We start from the raw sequence: 26,850 nt of genomic DNA on the forward strand, positions 1-26,850 counted from the left end.
TGTGACATGTAACATTTGATTTGAATTGATTTATACAACACACAGTGAGGTCGATGTTTCTCATCCTGCCATTGTAAGACGGACTATTACTCCTTCATTTCAACAGTGAGTTAACCTTGGCAGTGCATACAATAACTCAAAGGCATAGTAGACACCATTTTTAAAATCGGACGGGGACGGGACTCGAATCAGATGTGGCACGGGAAAATGACTGGAGTAATAGTCCTGACTATAAAAAGTCTAAAAGGGGAATGACCAATAACACCTGTCCAAAATGGTTGTGGGGACATGTTGCCTTTGTGTTTTGTGTAGGCCTTTGGCTTTGTTAGGTAGAGGCTGTACCCCAATTCTGAATACCTTCCCTTTTAGGTTTTGTCAATAGGGAATTTCAGTAGCCTACACACCAGTTTTTTTTCAAGGACATTTGTCATTGAACATTCTACAAAAGAGGAAAGCCAAAATCTCTCCTCTAGCAGCAAGAAACGAGATTATAGGGAGTAAAACCTCATTTATATGCACCATACATACAGGACGAGACCTAAAGTATACAGAAATCTCATGGGAGAACCGAATCTGCCACTCCATCAAAGTTTGTATGACCATCAAAGTCAATGAGTTGCTTTCGTTTTCTCCTTACGTTTCCTGCACATTAGTCATACAGAATATTAATGTGGCCGTTTTCAAAGCTGTTGAAGATACTGAGTAGTGTAAGGTGTATTAGAAGAGCTCAATTGAGCTAATTCACCGAAACAACTTCCACTCCGAATGTGTGCAGAATATTTTGCCGATAGGCAATGGTTTGTGTCAAGGAAATGTATTGTCAGTTGTCATAAGCTAACATCAGCTGTCATAAATGTTTAGGACATCAATTGTATCAGTATTATGTCATAATTATGTAGCCCTTAATAAGACAAAAGGCTCATGTAAAGTGTTACGCTACCGATAGTTACACTAAACATACAGTACCCGTCAAAAGTTTGAAACACCTACTCATTGGCATTTTATCAACCAGTTTCATGAAGTAGTAACCTGGAATGCATTTCAATTAACATGTGTGCCTTGTTAAAAGTTAATTTGTGGAATTTCTTTCCTGCTCAAAGCATTTGAGCCAATCAGTTGTGTATTGGTGGTATACAGAAGATAGTCCTATTTGGTAAAAGACCAAGTCCATGTTATGGCAAGAACAGCTCAAATAAGCAAAGATAAACGGCAGTCTGTCTCTGCTTTAAGGCATGAAGGTCAGTCAATCCGGAAAATGTCAATAACTTTGAAAGTTTCTTTTAGTGCAGCCTAAATAAATACTTCACAGAGTTCAAGTAACAGACACATCTCAACGTCAACTGTTCAGAGGAGACTGCGTGAATCAGGCCTTCATGGTCGAATTGCTGCAAAGAAACCACTACTAAAGGACACCAATGAGAAGAAGAGACTTGCTTGGGCCAAGAAACATGAGCAATGGACATTAGACATTTGAAATCTGTCCTTTGGTCTGATAAGTCCAAATTTGAGATTTTTGGTTCCAACCGCCATCTCTTTAGGAGACACAGAATAGCTGAACGGAGGATCTCCGCATGTGTGGTTCCCACCGTGAAGCATGGAGGAGGAGGTGTGATGGTGTTGGGGTGCTTTACTGGTTACACGGTCTGTGATTTATTTAGAATTCAAGGCAGACTTAAACAGCATGGCTACCACAGCATTCTGCAGCGATACACCATCCCAACCGGTTTGCGCTTAGTGGGACCATCATTTGTTTTTCAACATGACAATGAAGGAGAGTGATGGAGTGCTTCATCAGATAACCTGGCCTCAACATTCCCCTGACTTTAACCCAATTGAGATGGTTTGGGATGAGTTGGACCGCATAGTGAAGGAAAAGCAGTGCTCAGCATATGTGGGAACTCCTTCAAGACTGTTTGAAAAGCATTCCTTATGAAGCTGGTTGAGAGATTCCAAGAGTGTGCAAAAATGTTATAAAGCCAAAGGGTGGCTACTTTGAAGAATCTAAAATATAAATATATTTTGATATGCTTAACATTTTTTGGATTACTACATGATTCCATGTGTGTTATATCGTAGTTTTGATGTCTTTACTATTATTCTACAATATAGAAATAGTAAAAATAACAAAAAACCCTTGAATGTAGGTGTGTTCAAACTTTTGACTGGTGCTGTACAGTATACAGTAGTTGCAGTACGACAGAATCCGCTTTAGAATGAAATTGAAACAACAAAAAACACACACAGGGGTAGTCGTCAACAATCTGTCACTTCTGCTTCCAACAGACAGGGAATAGAGTTGACATACTGTATCTATTTGTTGACAAGATGTTGACATAGTACACTGGAAGCAGTTGGTATGACAGGACTACAAGACTGTCTTGTTCCACGCACATTGCAGTACAAAGAATCCCCCCCACCCACACACACACACGGTCAGTAAGCAAATTATTAAGCAGTGTAGCTCTCCTTGCAGATAGGAAGCCATTACAAATTCCATTCTATTTTACGTTTCCTGCTATTTCCAAGGGAACAAAATGATCTGTGCAGACAGCTTTGTGAAAGATGAAAGATTCATACATTCGTATGGGGCTCTGAACTAAGACATGACAAAAGTGCATTGCTGCTGTACTGTGTCGAGCAGTGTGGGTGGACTGGGGGCTCTCTTTCCTTCGCTCTCTTGAGCTCTGTCTCCAGCGCAGCAGGGAGAACAACAAAGACAACTCACACAGGCACGCACACATGGCAACACAAACATGTATATTCACATACTCTAACATATACACATGTGAACATGCCCGCGTGCACGCATACGTGCACACACAGCCCAGCCAGGATACAGTAAAGAGCACAGATATTTCCAGTGGTGTAAAGCCCCATCGATGAGAATGGGGGCGTGCTCGGTCCTCCTTTTCCTGTAGTCCTCAATAATCTCCTTTGTCTTGATCACGTTGAGGGAGAGGTTGTTGTCTTGGCACCACAGGGCCAGGTCTCTGACCTCCCCCCTGTAGGCTGTCTAATCGTTGTCGGTGATCAGGCCACTGTTGTGTCGTCGGCAAACTTAATGATGGTGTTGGAGTCGTGCCTGGCTGTGAAGTCATGAGTGAACAGGGAGTACAAGAGGGGACCGAGCACGCACCCCTGAGGGACCCCTGTGTTGAGGGTCAGCGTGGCGGATGTGTTGTTACCTACCCTTACCACCTGGGGGCGGCCCATCAGGAAGTCCAGGATCCAGTCGCAGAGGGAGGTGTTTAATCCCAGGTTCCTTAGCTTAGTGATGAGCTTTGAGGGCACTATGGTGTTGAACGCTGAGCTGTTGTCAATGAATATCATTCTCACATAGGTGTTCCTTTTGTCCAGGTGGGAAAGGGCAGTGTAGAGCACAATAGAGATTGCATCATCTGTGGATCTGTTAGGGTGGAATGCAAATCGGGGTGGGTCTTGGATTTCTGGGATAATGGTGTTGATATAAGCCATGACCAGCCTTTCAAAGCACTTCATGGCTACAGACGAGAGTGCTACGGGTCTGTAGTCATTTAGGAAGGTTATCTTAGTGTTCTTGGGCACAGGGACTATTGTGGTCTGCTTGAAACATATTGGTATTACAAACTCGGACAGGGAGAGGTTGAAAATGTCAGTGAAGACATGCCAACCAGTTGGTCTGCACATGCTCGCAGTACACGTCCTGGTAATCCGTCTGGCCCTGCGACCTGTTAAAGATCTTACACACATCGGCTGCGGAGAGTGTGATCACACAATCGTCCTGAACAGCTGGTGCTCTCATGCATGTTTCAGTGTTGTTTGCCTCGAAGCGAGCATAGAATTAGATTAGCTCATCTGGTAGGCTCGTTTCACCGGGCATCTCTCGGCTGTGCCTCACTTTGTAGTCTGTAATAGTTTGCAAGCACTGCCACATTCAACGAGCGTCGGAGCCGTAGTATGATTTGATCTTAGTCCTGTATTGATGCTTTGCCTGTTTGATGGTTCGTCAGACAGCATAGCGGGATTTCTTATAAGCTTCAGGATTAGAGTCCCGCTCCTTGAAAGTGGCAGCTCTAGCCTTTAGCTCAGTGCAGATGTTGCCTGGAATCCATGGATTCTGGTTGGGGTACATACGGTTACTGTGGGGACGACGTCATCAATGCACTTATTGATGAAGACAATGACTGATGTGGTATACTCCTCAAAGCCATCGGAAGAATCCCGGAACATATTTCAGTCTGTGCTAGCAAAACAGTCCTGTAGCTTAGCATCTGCTTCATCTGACCACTTTTTTTATTGAACAAGTCACTGGTGCTTCCTGCTTTAATTTTTGCTTGTAATCAGGAATCAAGAGGATAGAATTACAGTGCCTTGCAAAAGTATTCATCCCGCTTGGTGTTTTTCCTATTTTGTTGCATTACAACCTGTAATTTCAATGGATTTTTATTTGGATTTCATGTAATGGATATACTCAAAATAGTCAAAACGGAAAAGTGGTGCGTGCATATGTATTCACCCCCTTTCCTATGAAGTCCCTAAATAAGATCTGGTGCAACCAATTACCGTCAGAAGTCACATAATTAGTTAAATAAAGTCCACCTGTGTGCAATCTAAATGTCACATGATCTGTCATATGATCTCAGTACACCTGTTCTGAAAGGCCCCAGAGACTGCAACACCACTAAGCATGGGGCACCACCAAGCAAGCGGCACTATGAAGACCAAGGAGCTCTCCAAACAGGTCAGGGACAAAGTTGTGGAGAAGTACATATCAGGGTTTGGTTATTAAAAAATATCCCAAACTTTGAACATCCCACGGAGTACCATTAAATCCATTATTAAAAAATGGATAGAATATGGCACCACAACAAACCTGCCAAGAGAGGGCCGCCCACCAAAACTCACAGACCAGGCAAGGAGGGCATTAATCAGAGAGGCAACAAAGAGACCAAAGGTAACCCTGAAGGAGCTGCAAAGCTCTGCAGAGGAGATTGGAGTATCTTTGCATAGGACAACTTTAAGCCGTACACTCCACAGAGCTGGGCTTTACGGAAGAGTGGCCAGAAAAAAATAATTGCTTCAATAAAAAAATAAGCGAACATGTTTGGTGTTCGCCAAAAGGCATGTGGGAGACTCCCAAACATATGGAAGAACGTACTCTGGTCAGATGAGACTAAAATGTTGCTTTTTGGCCATCAAGAAAAACGCTATGTTTGGCGCAAACCCAACACCTCTCATCACCCCAAGATGGCAGGGACTGGGAAACTGGTCAGAATTTAAGGAATGATGGATGGCACTAATTACAGGGAAATTCTTGAGGGAAACCTGTTTCAGTCTTCCAGAAATTTGAGACTGGTATGGAGGTTCACCTTCCAGCAGGACAATGACCCTAAGCATACTGCTAAAGCAACACTCGGGTGGTTTAAGGGGAAACATTTAAATGTCTTGGAATGGCCTAGTAAAATCCCAGACCTCAATCCAATTGAGAATCGTAAAGATTGCTGTACACCAGCAGAACCCATCCAACTTGAAGGAGCTGGAGCAGTTTTGCCTTGAACAAATGGGCAAAAATCCCAGTGGCTAGATGTGCCAAGCTTATAGAGACATACCCCAAGAGACTTGCAGCTGCAATTGCTGCAAAAGGTGGCTCTACAAAGTATTGACTTTGGGGGGGGGTGAATAGTTATGCACGCTCAAGTTTTCAGTTTTTTGTATTTATTCTTGGTTGTTTCACAATAAAAAAATATTTTGCATCTTCAAAGTGGTAGGCATGTTGTGTAAATCAAATGATACAACCCCCCCCCTCCGAAAAAAAATATATTTTAATTCCAGGTTGTAAGTGCCACGGGGGGTGAATTCTTTCGCAAGCCACTGTATGGTCAGATTTGCCAAATGGGGGACAAGGGAGAGCTTTGTACGCGTCTCTGTGTGTGGAGTAAAGGTGGTTTAGAGTTTTTTTCCCTCTGGTATTGTGATGCCAGATATTGTGCACCAGCTGTTGTTTTCAAATATACATAATTCAGTATAGAGTAATCGCTGTTCTGACGGTAGCAGTAACATTATGTACAAAATAAGTGTAAAAAAATAAATGACAAACAACGCAATAAAAAGAACAAAAAACACCTTTGGATAGGAACACGTCAGCCATCATCTCTGGTGCCATGATACAAAAGTAAAGAAAATAATGTAATGTAATATGAAAACATTTATTTTCCCTGTCACAAAAAGTACTCGTTAGATTTCGAATGCCTAGGACATGAAAATGGTCCAATTCACACACATATCAAGAGAACATTCCTGGTCATCCGTACTGCATCAGTGGGGGTAAACAGAGTAAAGGCACATTTCGTGAGCTGAGCATTCCTCTGTGACAGTCTTATTGCAAGTGTATTACAGGGAATGTATATGTTCAGCAACAAATGACAGAAACAGCTTGTCTGCTTTTTTCTGAATGCTGAATGCTGAATTCTGTGAGAAGCACTTCAGGCTAAATATTGTACTTTTGTACACAGAAAAAAAGGTGCTATCATAAACCGAAAAGGGTTCGTCGGCTGTCCCCATAGGAAACCAGTTGAAGAACCCTTTTTGGTGCTAGGTAGAATCCTTTTGGGTTCCATGTAGAACCCTTTCCACTGAGGCTTCTACATGGAACCCAAAATAGTTCTACCTGGAACAGAAAAGGGTTCTACCTGGAACTAAAAAGAGTTCTCCTTGGGGACAGCCAAATAACTTTTTTGGAACCCTTTTATTGGAATGAATTGTGCGGACCCATTGACAAATAGCAAGGTATCTCATAAGGAAGACTGGGGAACAAAGTAACACAGCATCAGTAGCAACAACAAAATGTTATTCAGTGTGTTAATGCTTGGTTAGTGTATCTACATACCTATGAATATTTGCATTTGTTTTATTGACAAAAAATTGTTTCAGGCAGAATTATAAATATTCTTGCTGCCTCTCTGTTTTTATTATAGACCTGTGGAACATTCCCCATATATCTAATCATATATCATGTTTATCAGTAAGAAAGGGTATTTTGATTGGTATAGTTAGAAAAATGAAAAAAGGCACATTTATACTTTGAATGCTAAAAGTATATTATATTAAATGTTTACATTTTGGCTACTCCATTCTTGGTCAATATGACATGCGTAAAATATCAAATAAATGTTTTGTTGTTGTCAATTTAGTGTATTTTCATTCAAATATCAGTTTCAAATTATAAATACACTACTGGTCAAAAGTTGTATTTCTTTTGTATGTAGAATAATAGTGAAGACATCAAAACTATGAAATAACACATGGAATCATGTAGTAACAAAAACAAGTGTTAAACAAATCAAAATATATTTTATATTTAAGATTCTTCAAATCGCCACCCTTTGCCTTGACAGCTTTGCACACTCTTGGCATTCTCTCAACCAGCTTCATGAGGTAGTCACCTGGAATGCATTTCAATTAACAGGTGTACCTTAAAAGTTAATTTGTGGAATTTATTTCCTTCTTAATGCGTTTGAACCAATCAGTTGTATTGTGACAAGGTAGGGGGGTATACAGAAGATTTGGTAAAAGACCAAGTCTATATTATGGCAAAAAAACAGCTAAAATAAGCAAAGAAAAACGACAGTCTATCATTACTTTAAGACATGAAGGTCAGTCAATACGAAACATTTTAAGAACTTTGAAAGTTTCTTCAAGTGCAGTGGCAAAAACCATCAAGTGCTATGATGAAACTGGCTTTCATGAGGACTGCCACAGGAATGGATAACCCAGATTTACCTCTGCTGCAGAGGATAAGTTAATTAGATTTACCAGCCTCAGAAATTGCAGCCCAAATAAATGCTTCACAGAGTTCAAGTAACAGACACATCTCAACTCTGCGTGTTGAATCAGGCCTTCATGGTCGAATTGCTGCAAAGAAACCACTACTAAAGGACACCAATAATAAGAAGAGACTTCCTTGGGCCAAGAAACACGATCAATGGACATTAGAACAGTGGAAATTGGTGATTTTTGGTTCCAACCAGCAAGTCTTTGTTAGATGCAGTGTGGGTGAACGGATGATCTCTACATGTGTGGTTCCCATCGTAAAGCATGGAGGAGGGGGTGTTATGATGATGGGGTGCTTTGCTGGTGACTGTGATTTATTTAGAATTCAAGGCACACTTAACCAACATGGCTACAACAGAATTCTGCAGCGATACGCCATCCCATCTGGTTTGGGCTTAGTGGGACTATCATTTGTTTTTCAACAGGACAATGACTCAACACACCTCCAGGCTTAGTAAGGGCTATTTTACCAAGAAGGAGAGTGATGGATCAGATGCTGCATCAGATGATCAGTGCTGCATCAGATGACCTGGCCTCCATAATCTCCCGACCTCAACCAAATTGTGATGTTTTGGATGAGTTGGACCACAGAGTGAAGGAAAAGCAGCCAACAAGTGCTCAGTATATATGGGAACTCCTTCAAGACTGCTGGAAAAGCATTCCAGGTGAAGCTGGAAATCCAAATATAATATATATATATATATTTTTTTTTTGGTTACTACATGATTCTTTATGTGTTATTTTATAGTTATGATGTCTTCACTAATATTCTATAATGTAGAAAATAGTAAAAATAAAGAAAAGCCCTTGCATGAGTAGGTGTTCTAAAACTTTTGACCGGTAGTGTATTTTTAATTAACATTTTTACAGTGTTACATTTAACCCTGCCTTTGGGGTCAATTGTAAAATTGAATTTCCGAAACGTTCAGTTGAATTTTAAACGACTGGTGTACTAGAAACATATAGTTACATTGTGTAATGTTAGCTGAGATATATGCATGTTGTTTGTATAAAACAACTAAACCGTGAACACACTAGGTCTGATGCATTTTTTCCCTCCACTTTTCCCCAAAAATTGCATAACATAACTGCTGCGGTTATTCTCAGTGGCAATATGTTGTTCAAAGTGAATGGAGAGCACGCAGTAATGAGAGAAAGATCATATACTAAGGGAAAAATTATAAGCTACTGAAAATATTAGGATAGGCTGCTCATCCAATAGGATGAATCATTAAAGGAGCTTGGCTACATTTCATTCAGTTGCACCCCATTTAATAAGAGAGGACATGCAAAACTAGCACCTGTCACGATTTCTCGCACATGTGCTGACTATCATGACACTTGCTGCCTCCAGTTTTCTTTCTATCTGATTAAAGAGATGAAGTCCAGACAGGCTAGACCTATTTTAGGAAACTCTCTGAATGGAGATAGATAATTAGCGAACTCATACAAGCACACCCACCCTCCTAAAAGGACCCATCAATCAAAGCCGCCTGCAGCACATCTCCCTTAGGCACATAAGGGAGCGAACGGAATTTACACAATTGTTACCTGGAGGAAAATGGGAGAGGGTCATGCTTTTTCAATTTCAGTTAGGATGAGGGTGTAGTGTATATTTGTTTTTATTACAGGGCTGTCACGACTTCCGCCGAAGTCGGCTCCTCTCCTTGTTCGGGCGGTGTTCGGCGGTCGACGTCACCAGCTTTCTAGCCATTGCCGCTCCATTTTTCATTGATCCATTTGTTTTGTCTTGTTCCCTGCACACCTGGTTTACATTCCCTAATCACACTGCATGTATTTATTTGTTTGTCCCCCCTCATGTCTTTGTGTGATATTGTTTGTGTTACGTGTTATTTGTGACGCGCCAGACTGGTGTTCTTATATTCCGTGTTGTTCACGAGGTATGTTTATTTGGTAAACATAATGTTTGTGACTGTTTGCACGTTTTTGCACTTTTGCTAACTGGCTGGAGGTTTTGACGCAGTGGCGTCCGTCTGTTGCTTTCTCCTGCCTAAATAAAGTGTGCGCCTGTTCACAACTCTCTGCTCTCCTGCACCTGACTCCGCTACGAGTACGTACACCCGTGACAAGGGGAGGGTCATGTAATTTGCAATCGATTAAATGTCATATTGCTTTGGGTTTGATAATTAGTTAGCTTATTACATCTCAATGTTTGCCTGATGATGCCCCTCATCACTGATTCTCTGCTATCAAGTCTGGTCTCAATCAAATGATCCATAGCCTATACTATAGTCTATAGGACTAGGCTATAAGAGGAGCAAATATCGGAGAAGCACAGGGCAAAGTTATATTTCTAAGAAAATGTAATTCCTTCCTAAGTTTTTGCACTGCTGGGGTTGTGTATAGAAAAAACTATCCACATATCTACAATGCAAAATCCATGTGTACGCGTGTGTATAGTGCGTATGTTATGATGATGTGTGTGTGTGTGTATGCATGTGTTTGTGCCTATGTTTGTGTTTCTTCAAGGTCCCCGCTGTTCCATAAGGTGTATTTTTACCTGCTTTTTAAATCTGATTCTACTGCTGGCATCAGTTACCTGATGTGAAGTAGAGTTCCATGTAGTCATGGCTCTATGTAGTACTGTGTGCCTCCCGCAGTCTGTTCTGGACTTGGGGACTGTGAAGAGACCTCTGGTGGCATGTCTTGTGGGGTATGCATGGGTGTCCGAGCTGTGTGCTAGTATTTTCAACAGACAGCTCGGTACCTTCAGCTTGTCAACACCACTTACAAGTAATGAGGAAGTCAATCTCTCTTCCGCTATGAGCCATGAGAGACTGACACGCATGTCACTAATGTTAGCTCTCCGTGTACTTTTAAGGGCCAGCCGTGCTGCCCTGTTCTGAGCCAACTGTAATTTTCCCAAGTCCCTCTTTGTGGCACCTGACCACACGACTGAACAGTAGTCCAGGTGCGACAAAACTAGAGCCTGTAGGACCTGCCTTGTTGATAGTGTTGTAAAGAAGTCAGAAAAACACTTTATTATGGACAGACTTCCCCCAGCTACTGTTGTATCAATATGTTTTGACCATGACAGTTTACAATCCAGGTTTATTCCAAGCAGTTCAGTCACCTCAACTTGCTCAATTTCCACATTATTCATTACGAGATGTAGTTGAGGTTTAGTGTTTAGTGAATGATTTGTCCCAAATACAATGCATTTAGTTTTGGAAATATTTTGGACAAACTTAGACCTTGCTACCCTTTCTGAAACTAACTGCAGCTCTTTGTTAAGTGTTGCAGTCATTTCAGTCACTTTAGTGGCTGATGTGTATAGTTTTGAGTCATCCGCATACATTACTCAAAGCCAGTGGCCTTACTCAAAGCCAGTGGCATGCCGTTAGTAAAGATTGAAAAAAGCAAGGGGCCTTAACAGCTACCCTGGGGAATTCCTGATTCTACATGGATTATGTTTGAGAGGATTACAATAAAGAACACCTTCTGTTCTGTTCGACAAGTAACTCTTTATCCACATTATAGCAGGGGGTGTAAGCCATAACACATACGTTTTTCCAGCAGCAGATTATGATCAATAATGTCAAAAGCTGCACTGAAGTCTTACAATACAGTCCCCTCAGTCATTTTATCATGAATTTTTCTCAGCCAATCATCAGTCATTTGTGTAAGTGCTGTGCTTGTTGAGTGTCCTTCCCTATAAGCGTGCTGAAAGTCTGTTGTCAATTTGTTTCCTGTGAAATAGCATTGTATCTGGTCAAACACAATTTTTCCAGAAGTTTACTAAGGGTTGGTAACAGGCTGATTGGTCTGCTGTTTGAGCCAGTAAAGGGGGCTTTGCTATTCATGGGTGGAATGACTTTAGCTTCCCTCCAAGCCTGAGGGCACACACTTTCTGGCAGGCTTAAATTGAAGATGTGGCAAATAGGAGTGGCAATATGGTCTGCAATTATCCTCAGTAATTTTCCATCCAGATTGTCAGACCCCGGTGGCTTGTCATTGTTGATATGCAGCAGCTGTACTAAAAAACAAAGGACTTTTTCACTGGTGATCAGATACTCCAAGTGTAACTGGTTCTGTTGCGCTCAATATTTACACATGATAGTCTAAGTTTGGAACAGTGATGAAGTTGACTAGGTTATTTTTTAACAAATCAAAACATCTCTGGTTCTGCAGCATGTGCTCATTCCTTGTCATGCTCTGTTGTGGTATTGTGCTATTATGATGTGAAACGATTTAGAATTGCAGGAAATGCATTTATAAAAGGCTTTTTTTCTCAGACTGCAAATAAGATGATAAATTCATGCAGTTCTTTATTAATGGAAATATTTTCTGCGGTGGTCGGCAAATCCACAGCCTCCTGACTACTTCGCCATGTAATGCTTACAAAACAAAGAACCATTTCTAAAACTGCATGGCTAAGGCATGTTCTCTGTTACCCAAAGTAATAATTAAAACGTCAAATGGATATAGGGGAGGATCAGTTAAAAAATATATTTTACTGAAGAGAGGGCCATCCATTTTCATTTCAGAGAGGTCACATTTTCTCCAGGTATTCCTCATTATAAATAACGCACAGTCCCTAAGCAAATAACATTTTTCTTTTACAAAAACTTATTCAAAACTTTGCCTTAGCTTCAAATCCTTTCTGTAGGATATCGAAAACTAGTCTACGTTATAGAATAATGCTAAATTGACACGCAAAGTTTGAAGGGGGAGATCGAGACAGCTGTGACATAGGTTATATGAAGATGAAATTTACAACCATTAGAAAATAGAAACACATGCACACAACCTGTCCGTAGCGGCCTAATGATCAGCAGTTGATACATTTTTGTGAAGCAAGGGGTGGTTATTTGAGTGCTTTATCTAAATCTGTGCAACCACTTATTGATAAGGGTAAACTCCGGCGGATATTTTTTCGTCTCTGTCTTTGTTACACCCTGACCATAGAGAACCTTTTATTTTCTATGTTGGTTAGGTCGGGGTGTGACTAGGGTCGGTTATCTAGGTTGTTGTATGTCTATGTTGGCCTGGTATGGTTCCCAATCAGAGGCAGCTGTTTATCGTTGTCTCTGATTGGGGATCATATTTAGGCAGCCATTTCCCCACTGTTTTTTTTTGTGGGATTGTTTTTGGTTAGTTGCCTGTGAGCACGCCATTTTCTGCACGTTTCATTTGCTGTTTATTGTTTTTGTGAGTTTCATCTGAATAAACATGTGGAACTCTACGCACGCTGTGCCTTGGTCCGTAAATTCTACAAACGATCGTGACAGTCTTTTAGGGTTGCCTATAGCACGTGGTCACCTATAATATATAGCCTAATATATAGTCTATACAAATGATGCATTAATATATTAATTCATTTCTAACTTACACATCTCTCTGCCTTCGTTACTGTTCCCTTCTGGCCCAATTCACTCATCTTCGCTGGCAACTTCACTGGCCTATTTCTTCCCCTCTCTCTAGCACTTAACGAGTAGCCTACACTCTTAAAAAAAGGTGCTACCTAAAAGGGTTCTTCGGCTGTCACCATAGGAGTACCCTTCTTAGAACCCTTTTTGGCTCCAGGTAGAACTCTTTTGGGTTATATGTAGAACCCTTTCCACAGAGGTATCTAGAACCAAAAAGTGTTCTACCTGAAGAACCCTTTTGAAACCTTTTTTTTCTGAGTGTGTATATATAGACAACGAACAGTAATATAGTTTGAAACTTATTTTGAGCAATTATTTTTACACTAATAGGCCTAGGCTTATTCGAGGAGAGAAGCATCGATCGATTCTCTTGCTTGCTGAATGCCTGTAAAAGAGGCTACAGCATTGGCAATGAACTGGCAGGGAAGTTAGAATGGCGAGAGCGACGTGTAGCTCTGGTGTGACGGGATCACATTGGTTAAATTGATACATTGCTGCACTGATGGATTGCAAACATAAAAAACAGGCACAGAGAAATGAATGAATCAATTCACACAACAAAGCCACAGACCTGTCAGTGTGCGGCCTGCCAATGGCAGTGTCCTAGGTAATAATTTATATTGGTCAACTTATTTATGCATGTGAAAAGATGTAAAAATCTAACCTATTTAGAATAAATCATTCACGCAGTATGATATTTTGCAATTAGTGTAAATGACATCAATAAATACGACGTGTTTGAGAGTCCAGTGCCTCTGACTCTGCACATTCATGCTTCTATTTTACCTCCCACCTTTCCTTATTTTTATCTGTACATAATGAATTACAATGTATCAGTCGTTTAAAAAAAATAACAAATACAGTAGGTGCTTATTTGAGAAACGTGCTATTTCACCTTGCCCATATTTTTATGAGGATACACACATGAACAGGGTCCAGGGATAACACATGGACTGACCGTTGAAGCTGACGTTGCGTATATACTTGAGCAGGGTCTTCCCCTCGGCTGCCTCCATCCCAGGGCAAATGCCAGAGTGCTCTGGACACAGGTCTCTCTGTATATTGTGGAGGGCATAAGCCATGGCATACACAGCATCTATTACAAACTGAACCTTCCCCTCCTGCTCATACTTGGAGTCTATCCCGATCCTCTCCTGGCCTGAGGAGAGAGGAGAGAGAGGAGAGGTCAAGAAAAGGACAGCCACACACTGTGAATCAGTCACCCTGTTGTGTGCGTAGCACGGCATGGGTCACATTCCTGCAGAGTTCTGTTGCAGTACCGCAAAACCAAAGGCTACCCAAGAAGGAGATGAGCAGGTGGAACTGGATACCATATGTACATATGCATATTTCATAGTGAAGTCAGCCCACTATAGGTCCTATACTGTACCTGTAGTTGAGATGTGTATCTTTTGTCCCATTTTAAGAGCGTTCAAGGCCATGACGAGAGGCATTCTACAGGAATCTCCTAGCATTGTCAGCAGCACCATGCTCTATTACAGTCTCTCTTCAGTGCTCCTCTGCCCTTTCACTATGGACTAGGTCTTTTCATTTCACTGGTGATACTGTGACTGAATGTGTAATGAATTTCTTCAGGTTGGTGGGGGATTTCTTATCTCTTGCTTTTTGTGGGTGGGGATCCTTTGCCTGATGTATATTGCACATTTTTTACGTGCTAATGTGAACAGGTTATGTCATTAAGCGTGGCATATGGACGCTGAATATATTCATTTGAAAGACGCAAGCAGTAATTAACAAGGATGCATTAACTGGAAAGCAGCTCGTAAATCCACAGCACAAAATAACAGATGAACTGTGGTGTGCTATACAGCACTGTGGGGAAAAGCTGCCAGAGATCACTGTGTGATTTTCACATGTAAATACAGAATAAAGACTCCCAGTTCACGTTGCGAACTTGATCATGAGAAGAAGGAAAAAAGACTGGCTGTGCCACCAGGCCGAATATGAATACAATGTGGGAGACTGGCAAAAGCTGAAAAAGTTCAAATGCAATAAATGTTGACATTTTCTCCAGTTTCTCTCTTTTCAACATACATTTCAGCCCACAGATAACCTTTGTTGTTTTCCAGAGCAGTGAGTAGAGCGTTGATAGAAACAACTTTGAATGCAAAAAAATACCTTCCCTTCAGTACCTCACGTTCATAAATATAGATCGGCTTGGTTAGATGTGAAAAAGACAGAAATGGAAGCAGCAATACGCCGACTTCACAGTTAAAAGAGAATATCTTCCTCAGTATGGTTGAAGTACGTGGATGTAAATAAGAGGCATTTTAGTGTCTTTGTACAATGCTTATAAGCTTTGCTGATATTCTAAATGAAATGTGTATGTGGTTTATGGACAGTGCAATGATCTGTAGCATGTGGCACATAAAGAAATGATGAAAGGCTTCAGTACCCTTCAGTACTTCAAGCCATATCAAATATATAAATCCCTGTCACTAGCACTGACATAGTGTTATTGTATATTTTGTAGCTTTGCTGGCATACCTGTAGGATGGATAGATATCACAGTGAGCAACACTTCCACACTACCAATGCTCCCAAGTCCCAACACACCTCATTACAAGTAATGCTTGCAGCTAGATTAAAACAGTGTCAGTAACAAAGCTCTTTGGGTGCATCAATAGTGAGTTACTGTATCTGCAGAGCTTGATTTACTTGCATCATTTCTGTGTAGTTTCTCTTATCAGTACTTCTCCAAATAGCATGGATGTTTCTCTACCATCTACTTAGCATAAATGAAACAGCTGAACACTGCTGACATGGTACCTTTACCCAACTGGACACAACTTTACTCTCTCAGTAGAACCAGCTATTTAAGCTATTTGCATTATGCAGTGGGCCTACACCTTCAAGTCTGCATTAAGATATGTACTACAATTCAAGTCTCTTCCTATACCTGTAGCCTTGTATAGGAGCATGACATGCATTAAAGAGCAAATGCATTACATTGGCAATGGCAATGCCCCCACCCACAAACAATCACATTAAAATACAAATACCCAAGCAAACAAATGTCTGGCTACCTACCTGTGCATTTCCTGCTGGTGTCCTCTCGTTTGGAGGAGCTGAGGAGCCTGCAGTCAAAATTTTCCTCCCAGAATTCGGCGAACCACACATTTCTGCGATTATTCTCCAGGGTGAGCGAGGTGAAGTATTCATCAAACCCTGGAGAATCGAAAAAGAAAAGAGAATTCTGAAAGAAATGAAGCAATACTTGGGAAGTGTTACTGGAGCGCTGTGCTGTACTGGCTGTTAGGAGTTGTATTAGTCTCATAGCTACAGTACAACTAAACCACTTTTCATTCTATTTTGACCACTGCAGTTCCTGTGTACGACATGGATCTTTAATCTTGGAAATCACATGAATATGACAGGATGCATAATAAATAATAACAGGGTTAGTATATGAAGTCTATATGCACAGTATTTTGCTAGAAGGGCAGTACCTTGTAGGTGTCTGCATATATAGTTTCCTGGGAACGTGTATATCATCTACTGTACATGTATCACTAGCCACTTTAAACTATGGCACTTTGTTTACATACACTACATTACTCATCTCATATGTATATACTGTACTCGATACCATCTACTGCATCTTGCCTATGCCGTTCTGTACCATCACTCACTCATTCATATATCTTTATGTACATATTCTTTATCCTTTTACACTTGTGTGTATAAGGTAGTAGTTTTGGAATTGTTAGGTTAGATTACTCGTTGGTTATTACTGCAGTGTCGGAACTAGAAGCACAAGCATTTCGCTACACTCGCATTAACATCTGCTAACCATGTGTATGTGACAAATAAAATTTTATTTGATTTAGGTACATAGATTTTATCCATTAACTTTTGTGTAATACGCTTTATGCTTTGGGCATTTGTATTTATTCAAGATATATTGTACTGTGGGGGTTCTATATACGCACACTCAGGGTTTCTGACCTCACCTGTGTAATGTATTTTATGTTGCACTCTTTTTAAAAACGTATTCTACCGTGTGAAAATTAATTACTGTAATAAACAATGAAATCAAGAGATCAGCAGTAATATTAATTGATACCAAGCACAAAGACTGGCTCGATGTATCATTTCCAGCTGTGACATACCCATAGTTCTACAGTAATGTCTACACAGGTGTCTTCTTTCTCACATAGTCGGTTTTATCAGCTAAATCAGAGAGATGACTAATCATGACTGAATGACTCGGCTGATTTTCTTTTCAAAGTGACATCAATGATGCATGCTGGTTTAATATACTCCTCTTGCCTTCTGGCTCTTCCCAGACCAAGTCTTGTCCTGTCTAGACCTGTCTAATTAAAAAAATATTATTGAAAACCCACACTTCACTTGCCACCTAGTCCCCAGATTGTAATGATAAATGGCTATTATTGTAGTGACACCGAGCAGAAATGCTGGTAAAAGACCACAGTACAACAATGTGCGTTCTACTGTCTCCTACTACTGTATATAAGCCTGTGGTCATTATCGTGTGTATGGTCCATATAGTGTGTGTGTACCTTTAATAGATGAGCGTTTGGGCAGTATAGTGACTGCTCCCACAGCCACGTCCTCTAACTGGTGTATTGGGCTGCTCTTCGACCCCCAACTGTCCGATCCAATCCACAGGAAATGGCCCACCTGATTGGCTCTCCTGGTGGCATTGAGAACTCCCCTGCAAGGGCAGCCATGTGTGAATTAGGAAAAGCAGAAGGGACACATGCAATCCATTAGTGGATCCACAGCAACCTACGAAGATATATATATATATATATATATATATACAGTGGGGCAAAAAAGTATTTAGTCAGCCACCAATTATGCAAGTTCTCCAACTTAAAAAGATGAGAGAGGCCTGTAATTTTCATCATAGGTACACTTCAACTATGACAGACAAAATTAGAAAGAAAAATCCAGAAAATCACATTGTAGGATTTGTAATGAATTTATTTGCAAATTATGGTGGAAAATAAGTATTTGGTCACCTACAAACAAGCAAGATTTCTGGCTCTCACAGACCTGTAACTTCTTCTTTAAGAGGCTCCTCTGTCCTCCACTCGTTACCTGTATTAATGGCACCTGTTTGAACTGGTTATCAGTATAAAAGACACCTGTCCACAACCTCAAACAGTCACACTCCAAACTCCACTATGGCCAAGACCAAAGAGCTGTCAAAGGACACCAGAATCAAAATTGTAGACCTGCACCAGGCTGGGAAGACTGAATCTGCAATAGGTAAGCAGCTTGGTTTGAAGAAATCAACTGTGGGAGCAATTATTAGGAAATGGAAGACATACAAGACCACTGATAATCTCCCTCGATCTGGGGCTCCACGCAAGATCTCACCCCGTGGGGTAAAAATGATCACAAGAACGGTGAGCAAAAATCCCAGAACCACACGGGGGGACCTAGTGAATGACCTGCAGAGAGCTGGGACCAAAGCAACAAAGTCTACCATCAGTAACACACTACGCCGCCAGGGACTCAAATCCTGCAGTGCCAGACGTGTCCCCCTGCTTAAGCCAGTACATGTCCAGGCCCAGCTGAAGTTTGCTAGAGAGCATTTGGATGATCCAGAAGAAGATTGGGAGAATGTCATATGGTCAGATGAAACCAAAATATTACTTTTTGGTAAAAACTCAACTCGTCGTGTTTGGAGGACAAAGAATGCTGAGTTACATCCAAAGAACACCATACCTACTGTGAAGCATGGGGGTGGAAACATCATGCTTTGGGGCTGTTTTCTGCAAAGGGACCAGGACGACTGATCCGTGTAAAGGAAAGAATGAATGGGGCCATGTATCGTGAGATTTTGAGTGAAAACCTCCTTCCATCAGCAAGGGCATTGAAGATGAAACGTGGCTGGGTCTTTCAGCATGACAATGATCCCAAACACACCGCCCGGGCAACGAAGGAGTGGCTTCGTAAGAAGCATTTCAAGGTCCTGGAGTGGCCTAGCCAGTCTCCAGATCTCAACTCCATAGAAAATCTTTGGAGGGAGTTGAAAGTCCGTGTTGCCCAGCAACAGCCCCAAAACATCATTGCTCTAGAGGAGATCTGCATGGAGGAATGGGCCAAAATACCAGCAACAGTGTGTGAAAACCTTGTGAAGACTTACAGAAAACATTTGAGATAAACTTTTGTTATTGACCAAATACTTATTTTCCACCATTATTTGCAAATAAATTCATAAAAAATCCTACAATGTGATTTTTGTCTGTCATAGTTGAAGTGTACCTATGATGAAAATTACAGGCCTCTCTCATCTTTTTAAGTGGGAGAACTTGCACAATTGGTGGCTGACTAAATACTTTTTTGCCCCACTGTATATATCAGTACATTACAGAAGTTGGGTGTCATTTATATTTATTGTATATTTACACCATAGTATGTATTTATGTTCTCTGTGTTTTAAATCAATTTCTAGATATAAGATGTGAAAGCATTTTAAAGGAAAAGTTCAATACTTTCAAACTTTCAATAGGTGTGTAAGCCAGCGCATGCTTTCTGGTTCCCATTGTTCACAGGAGAAACGGCAAAGCATGCTCGCACGTAGAAAAGCATCGCTTGAGTCCAACAAAATGGAATACAACATTGCAGATAAAGTTCAGAATTATACACTCTCATGTGTACAACATCTAAAGACCTGCATCACTATATTGAGAACTTTGCCGTTTCTAAAAGGACGTATTTAGGTCCTTTGTTCATGTTTATCCATGGCCCCCATACTGCAGAACAAGCAATGAGGACGTTTATTGCTGGTGGGGTAAGTTTCTCAAAACCAAGTGATTTCACCAACAAAACAAAAAAACATTAAATTTACATAAAAAATAAGCTCTCTCAATCTCTCTCCCTCTTTGTCTTCCACACATTACCGAGGTCTCTCCCTCTTTCTTTCTCTCTGCTTAGTCTGTCTATCCATCCGTCCGTCTATTTCTTGTAGTGTTGATTATCCTCTCAAGAGACATTGTAAGACTCAGAGGCAGTGGTGGATTTAGGCATAGGCAATATGGGCAGCCACCCAGGGCAGCATCTTGCTGGGGGAGGCATGGGGCACCCCATACAAAAATATATATATACAGTGCCTTGCGAAAGTATTCGGCCCCCTTGAACTTTGCGACCTTTTGCCACATTTCAGGCTTCAAACATAAAGATATAAAACTGTATTTTTTTGTGAAGAATCAACAACAAGTGGGACACAATCATGGAGTGGAACGACATTTATTGGATATTTCAAACTTTTTTAACAAATCAAAAACTGAAAAATTGGGCGTGCAAAATTATTCAGCCCCCTTAAGTTAATACTTTGTAGCGCCACCTTTTGCTGCGATTACAGCTGTAAGTCGCTTGGGGTATGTCTCTATCAGTTTTGCACATCGAGAGACTGAAATTTTTTCCCATTCCTCCTTGCAAAACAGCTCGAGCTCAGTGAGGTTGGATGGAGAGCATTTGTGAACAGCAGTTTTCAGTTCTTTCCACAGATTCTCGATTGGATTCAGGTCTGGACTTTGACTTGGCCATTCTAACACCTGGATATGTTTATTTTTGAACCATTCCATTGTAGATTTTGCTTTATGTTTTGGATCATTGTCTTGTTGGAAGACAAATCTCCGTCCCAGTCTCAGGTCTTTTGCAGACTCCATCAGGTTTTCTTCCAGAATGGTCCTGTATTTGGCTCCATCCATCTTCCCATCAATTTTAACCATCTTCCCTGTCCCTGCTGAAGAAAAGCAGGCCCAAACCATGATGCTGCCACCACCATGTTTGACAGTGGGTATGGTGTGTTAAGGGTGATGAGCTGTGTTGCTTTTACGCCAAACATAATGTTTTGCATTGTTGCCAAAAAGTTAAATTTTGGTTTCATCTGACCAGAGCACCTTCTTCCACATGTTTGGTGTGTCTCCCAGGTGGCTTGTGGCAAACTTTAAACAACACTTTTTATGGATATCTTTAAGAAATGGTTTTCTTCTTGCCACTCTTCCATAAAGGCCAGATTTGTGCAATATAGGACGTATTTTTGTCCTATGGACAGAGTCTCCCACCTCAGCTGTAGATCTCTGCAGTTCATCCAGAGTGATCATGGGCCTCTTGGCTGCATCTCTGATCAGTCTTCTCCTTGTATGAGCTGAAAGTTTAGAGGGACGGCCAGGTCTTGGTAGATTTGCAGTGGTCTGATACTCCTTCCATTTCAATTGTATCGCTTGCACAGTGCTCCTTGGGATGTTTAAAGCTTGGGAAATCTTTTTGTATCCAAATCCGGCTTTAAACTTCTTCACAACAGTATCTCGGACCTGCCTGGTGTGTTCCTTGTTCTTCATGATGCTCTCTGCGCTTTTAACGGACCTCTGAGACTATCACAGTGCAGGTGCATTTATACGGAGACTTGATTACACACAGGTGGATTGTATTTATCATCATTAGTCATTTAGGTCAACATTGGATCATTCAGAGATCCTCACTGAACTTCTGGAGAGAGTTTGCTGCACTGAAAGTAAAGGGGCTGAATAATTTTGCACGCACGCCCAATTTTTCAGTTTTTGATTTGTTAAAAAAGTTTGAAATATCCAATAAATGTCGTTCCACTTCATGATTGTGTCCCACTTGTTGTTGATTCTTCACAAAAAAATACAGTTTTATATCTTTATGTTTGAAGCCTGAAATATGGCAAAAGGTCGCAAAGTTCAAGGAGGCCGAATACTTTCGCAAGGCACTGTATATATTTAAAAAATATACATATATAAGTGGTGACATTTGCTCGATCGGTTTTCTATCGCTGATTTGCACATCATGTCAATAATATAATGTAACCATGTGGGCCTGTGGGTTAATTAACCTTGTCGGAGTGGGCACCCTGATTCTAGTTGGTGAGCTAGGCAGGCTAGTGCCAGAGAAGGTCTCCCACTCAGAAGTACGAGATGGGGAGGGGGGCGGGGGTAGGTTGACCTCAGGTCTCCCCACTGGAAGCCCGAAGTAGGGGGAGCAAGGGAATCTATCAAATAGCACACTTCTAACTTTGTACAGTACTAATGCAATTAGTTGTGCAATTTAGTTTGTGTGTTTCTTGTTTGAAGTGCAATAGTGTAATAATCAGGTTCTCTTCTTCATAAATGTGTTATTTTATTTGTGTATTTGTGTGATATAGGATTTGTGCAATTTTGTTTTATTTGTGTGTTTTTTGTTATCAATATTATAATAGTGTAATAGTTTGATTCACACTTTTATTCATTTTTATATACTACAATTTGTTTATATTTGTCTTTGTTATTTCTTTCTTACTTGAGTCTTATTTTTCTATATATTTTTCTATATTTTTAAATGATTATTATGATTATGATTATGATTATTTATTTGTGTTGTTCCAAATGTCTGAATGAAAAATACAGTTAACTAACTAACTAACTAACTAACTAACTAACTAACTAACTAACTAACTAACTAACTAGTGCAGAATGGTGCTTATTTGGGGGGAGGGGCAGAAGGGGGGGGGGGGTCGCCCAGGGAGACATACAAGCTAGAACCGCCACTGCTCAAAGGTTTTGTAAATGAAATAATATCTGCTACTTTGTTGTGATATTCCATATTCTCAGTTCTCCTCCTAGGCACGTTTCTGTTTGTGTTATTGGAGGCATGTTTGTGTTACAGACACCCAGTGTGTGCACACACAAAGGATCTGTCTGCGCCTCCAACCTGTCTTCAAGGTTTCTGCTATGAGATTAAAGAACTCGACTTGACATGTCATCAAAGCCCCTCAACAACATAGATGCATTTGGATGCTGTGTACTGAACTACACACCGTATGTCTTCTTCACTGGCAAAGATGATGACTGCCCGGGAGTGGTGCATATCCAGCAGATGTTGGATGGCTTTGTCATAATCCTCTAGCTTGGGGTTGTGGGGAATTTTTAAAGACTGTGCGATGCAGATCCCACCTTCAATTCAGAGAGAGAGAGAGAGAAAGAAGGAGAGCTGATGAGACTTCTGGGATTTTTACCCACAGAGACACACACAGAGGCAAACACACAAACATACACACACATATGAGAACACATACACACGGACATGCACACACTTGAAACCCTCAAGTCAAGATCGTGTTAATCCTTTCTAATGGAAATATTGTTATTGGTTATTCATCCTCGCAATAGGATCTCTGTCTTTCCAAGATAGTTGAGTGAAAAAATATACACGTACTATACATCCCATTTACATTTGAGTCATAAATGCTGTGAGCTGAGTGGTTTACAGTAAGTGGTACATCACTGGGGATGAACAACAGCATGAAAATGAACAACTGAAAGAAAAACCCTCACAAATTAATAGTGGGATCCATTTCTTATTAGAGGGCTGTGGGTGAATAATTACAGGACAACAGAAGACCAAACCAATATGAAACTGTGTCAACAGGGTAGAAGGAACACATGAATACACTTTTCACACTTTGTGACCACAGATTAAAAAGTTGTCCCTTCCCCATTGACTTTTCATTTAACGTCATTATTAGACACACCACAATGGACAGTCAACCAATCAGATCTGGAGACAGGCTACACAAACAAGGAGGATATTGATATTGACAATGAATCATGTTCAGACAGGTCAGTGCTAATGAGTTTGTACAGGATGAAAGGTACTGATTGCTTCCGTGCGTCACTAAATAGGTATTAGATATTTGGCGAGCCGACCGTGACAGTCACCTCAAAGATATGGCCAAAACTTAGTTGGCAATTGTCCTTGAGGGAATATTAACAAGGGCAATCATTTAGCGTAATCCATGGTTGTCTGAATCTTAAATGAAGGGCCTGTAATATGACCTAATTTACTCCTGTCAAGAGTTAAAGGTCATCTTTAAATGTCGTCCCGTAGCTCTGTGTTGTGCTGAGGAAAACACTGGTGCTGGAGGAGAGACTGCAGCCACCATTTTGTGAGAAGAAAAACAAACAATAAGTTTGACAGATTTTTTGTCATCCTCGGCACACATTCAACAGCTTATTATGTAAATATAAAAATCTAATCATATCTTATTAAACAAATACCTTAATTGCATTCCGTCCGCTGGAGCAGATGTGAGAGCATGGGCCAACCTTTTCCAGCGGTTACTGTACTCATATAGAGTAAATGGACATTATTGTGCACCTGAAGACACACCATAGTTAGAACTAGATGATGAGCGGCAGTCTGGCTTGGTCCCGAGTTAACACCCAGGCTTCTCTATCCAAACCAATTAAAATTTCTCTGACTCAAGCACTCCTAATATCAGCTAACCTTTCCAACATTGGGTTGGTTTCCCTGAGTAGACAGAGAAATGGGAGGAATCTCCTAATTGGTCATCTGCTCAGGCTCATTACTTTGATATAAACAGCTTTGAGCTTGCAGAAGAGAAACCACACCTCCATCTGTTTACTGGGCTACATCTAAAAAGAGCTCCATCTAAAGGACTCCTTCCCAGCTCTCCCTCTCTCCTCCATCCCCCTCTTACTATCCCCACAGCAGCAGCCATAGACAGAATTAGAAAATATTGCTGATTCCCAGACAATATATCTCTACAAAGACAGTTAGGATGGCTCCTGTAATCCCCATAAGTGGACAGAACAAAATTGCTGAGCTCCTTTTGTAGCTTGTTAAATGCTTGGGGATTGGGCTCTCCTGTTAAAATGAAGGAAAAGGGCAGTCTTCTATTGTGGTGCATCTGTGGAGCTGTAGCAGCAGAGACAGAGGCAGCAGTAGCAGCAGCCGAAGGGTCTCATAGGGACACCACTACAGCTCCATTTCAGCACCGATATTCAAAATGATTCTTCAGGGCTCTAGGGGTGCTTATGCCACTGCTACAAACGAGGTTTACTTTTTGGGAAACTGTCTATGTGCCTGTCTGTCTGTTGCTGGGTATTACATGTAATGAGGATTAATTCACCATAAAATGTAGATCTAGATTTTAGGGACAATAAGAATATGCTTGTCACTGTCACAGCGTGTATGGGAAGCAGAGGCCACACTTGAAGCTGGAAGCGGACAGAGACATGGCTCATGGCAGACAGCCACTGATGAAGATAAGCAGCTTTTTGAGTGGTTTTCCTTTCTGAGCACCAGGCTTGAACATGCTGTGAGGACTAGACTGCCCCGAAGGCTGTAGACTGGCTGTGTGCTGTGCAGCCAAGGCTAAATTATTGAATGGCTTGCAGAATTCCTCGTCAGTCGGCCAAGATGGGAAAACCAGGCAGAGCCATCAGAGCCAGAAGTCTACTGCCAGAACTCTGTGCTGTGGGTCTGAGTGCCTTCACCTGCCACTGGCAGAGTGTCTTATCTCTGGGCATGAAAGAGAGAGAGCTCTCCATTCACACAGCAGACAATGGAATAAAGAGTAGTGCAATGTCTCTTTTGGAGAAGGAATTTATAACTCAGAGATAAATGCAGGGGATATCATAGAGTGGAGTGTTTTACTCCTCACACTGCTTGATGTGGCAAATTCAAATCTTACATATAGGAGATTCTAAGTATTAGTTTTTTTGTGAAATTAGAATCCTATGACATTTCAATGTGCACAATACTTAATTTCTATTATGATGGACCTACTGGTTGGTATCTACATTAAACATCCTCCCCCCATTCCCCCCATTCCCCCCATCCTCCCCCCAATGCTCTACATTTCCCAGTTTGGTTAATATATCACAGATAAAATAATGATTTAATTCATCAGGCTTCTGCTAGGTCTGGGCTTCGTGCCACAGGTTGTGTGCCGCATTAACAGCTGGGGGGGGGGGTTTAGATCGTGGCTTTTCAGGAAACTCCCCTGAAATCCGGGAGGTTCCTAAAGGACTCAACATCCTCCCTACCCATTTTGCTCTGACCCCACCGCCCCTCCCGCAGAACTACCCCACCCCCGAGAGGGATCCATAATTCTCCAATTATATTTATCACCTCCAGAGCAGAGGCAGAACTACTACAGGCTCCCTCCACTACCACTTTCCCCCCAATGAAGCTCCTCCCAATGCATCTCAAGTGGGAGCCCTGCAGGAATGGAATGCCATTCCTACTGTGTACATGTGAGCCCCTTCCTTCATTCCTTCCTGATACCATATTCCATTCCACTGTCATGTTCACCCTAGAAGAGAGATGGGATGGCTGCAGGAGCACACTGTTCCAGTTTAAAAGGCTCATCTTACGAGAACACATCAAGCTTTTGGTCAAATACTGAGGGCAAGCCAGTGAAGTCACGTCTCACTGCAATATATTCAGAGTGTAAATTGACAGGTTTTCTCAGTTCAAATAAGTGACATGAAAACACGTCTGTGGCAGCATACTGCAATTCATTTAAGAGTGATGTCTGTGGGAGTATCTACTCCTCAAACACGCTTGCATGAGTCTGTTTATCAAAGAGGAAAAACAAACTCCATTGCTCCAGACCCAAGCCGAGGAAAACTAGATGAATCTTCCCTTGCTACACTTCTAAAGAAAAGACAACTCATTCGCATAACTTAGCGTAGCAGCAGTAGAATGACATCTGAGATGAGTCCCCGCGTCCATTTTTCAGGGGAAACGGAAGTTAGAATGAAAAAACTGTACATCGGTTACGAGGAGAGTGCATTCGCATGGAACTGAGAGGGTGGACGACTACCCAAACAAGGGGGAAAGA

At 41.2% G+C, this 26,850-nt stretch overlaps 1 protein-coding gene across 4 annotated transcripts in view; it reads right to left on the reverse strand.

Annotated features, from left to right (window-relative positions):
* LOC110531945 (metabotropic glutamate receptor 7) overlaps nucleotides 1-26,850 on the reverse strand; it is a 229,185-nt gene that overhangs the window by 24,099 nt on the left and 178,236 nt on the right. For 3 of the 4 annotated variants that reach the window (XM_090184203.1, XM_090184202.1, XM_021615472.3), the window contains 4 exons: nucleotides 23,017-23,152; nucleotides 17,744-17,898; nucleotides 16,251-16,388; nucleotides 14,158-14,358 (listed from right to left, as the gene is read on the reverse strand). In XM_090184203.1, the coding sequence (XP_090040329.1) occupies nucleotides 14,158-14,358; nucleotides 16,251-16,388; nucleotides 17,744-17,898; nucleotides 23,017-23,152 (630 nt within the window). Of the gene's footprint in view, nucleotides 1-14,157; nucleotides 14,359-14,589; nucleotides 14,773-16,250; nucleotides 16,389-17,743; nucleotides 17,899-23,016; nucleotides 23,153-26,850 lie in introns of those variants that run through there. The other variant, XM_090184204.1, reaches the window with a different exon arrangement.

Source organism: Oncorhynchus mykiss, chromosome 9 (genome assembly GCF_057628025.1).
Source record: "Oncorhynchus mykiss isolate SJ-2025 chromosome 9, ASM5762802v1, whole genome shotgun sequence".
Lineage (NCBI taxonomy): Eukaryota > Metazoa > Chordata > Actinopteri > Salmoniformes > Salmonidae > Oncorhynchus > Oncorhynchus mykiss.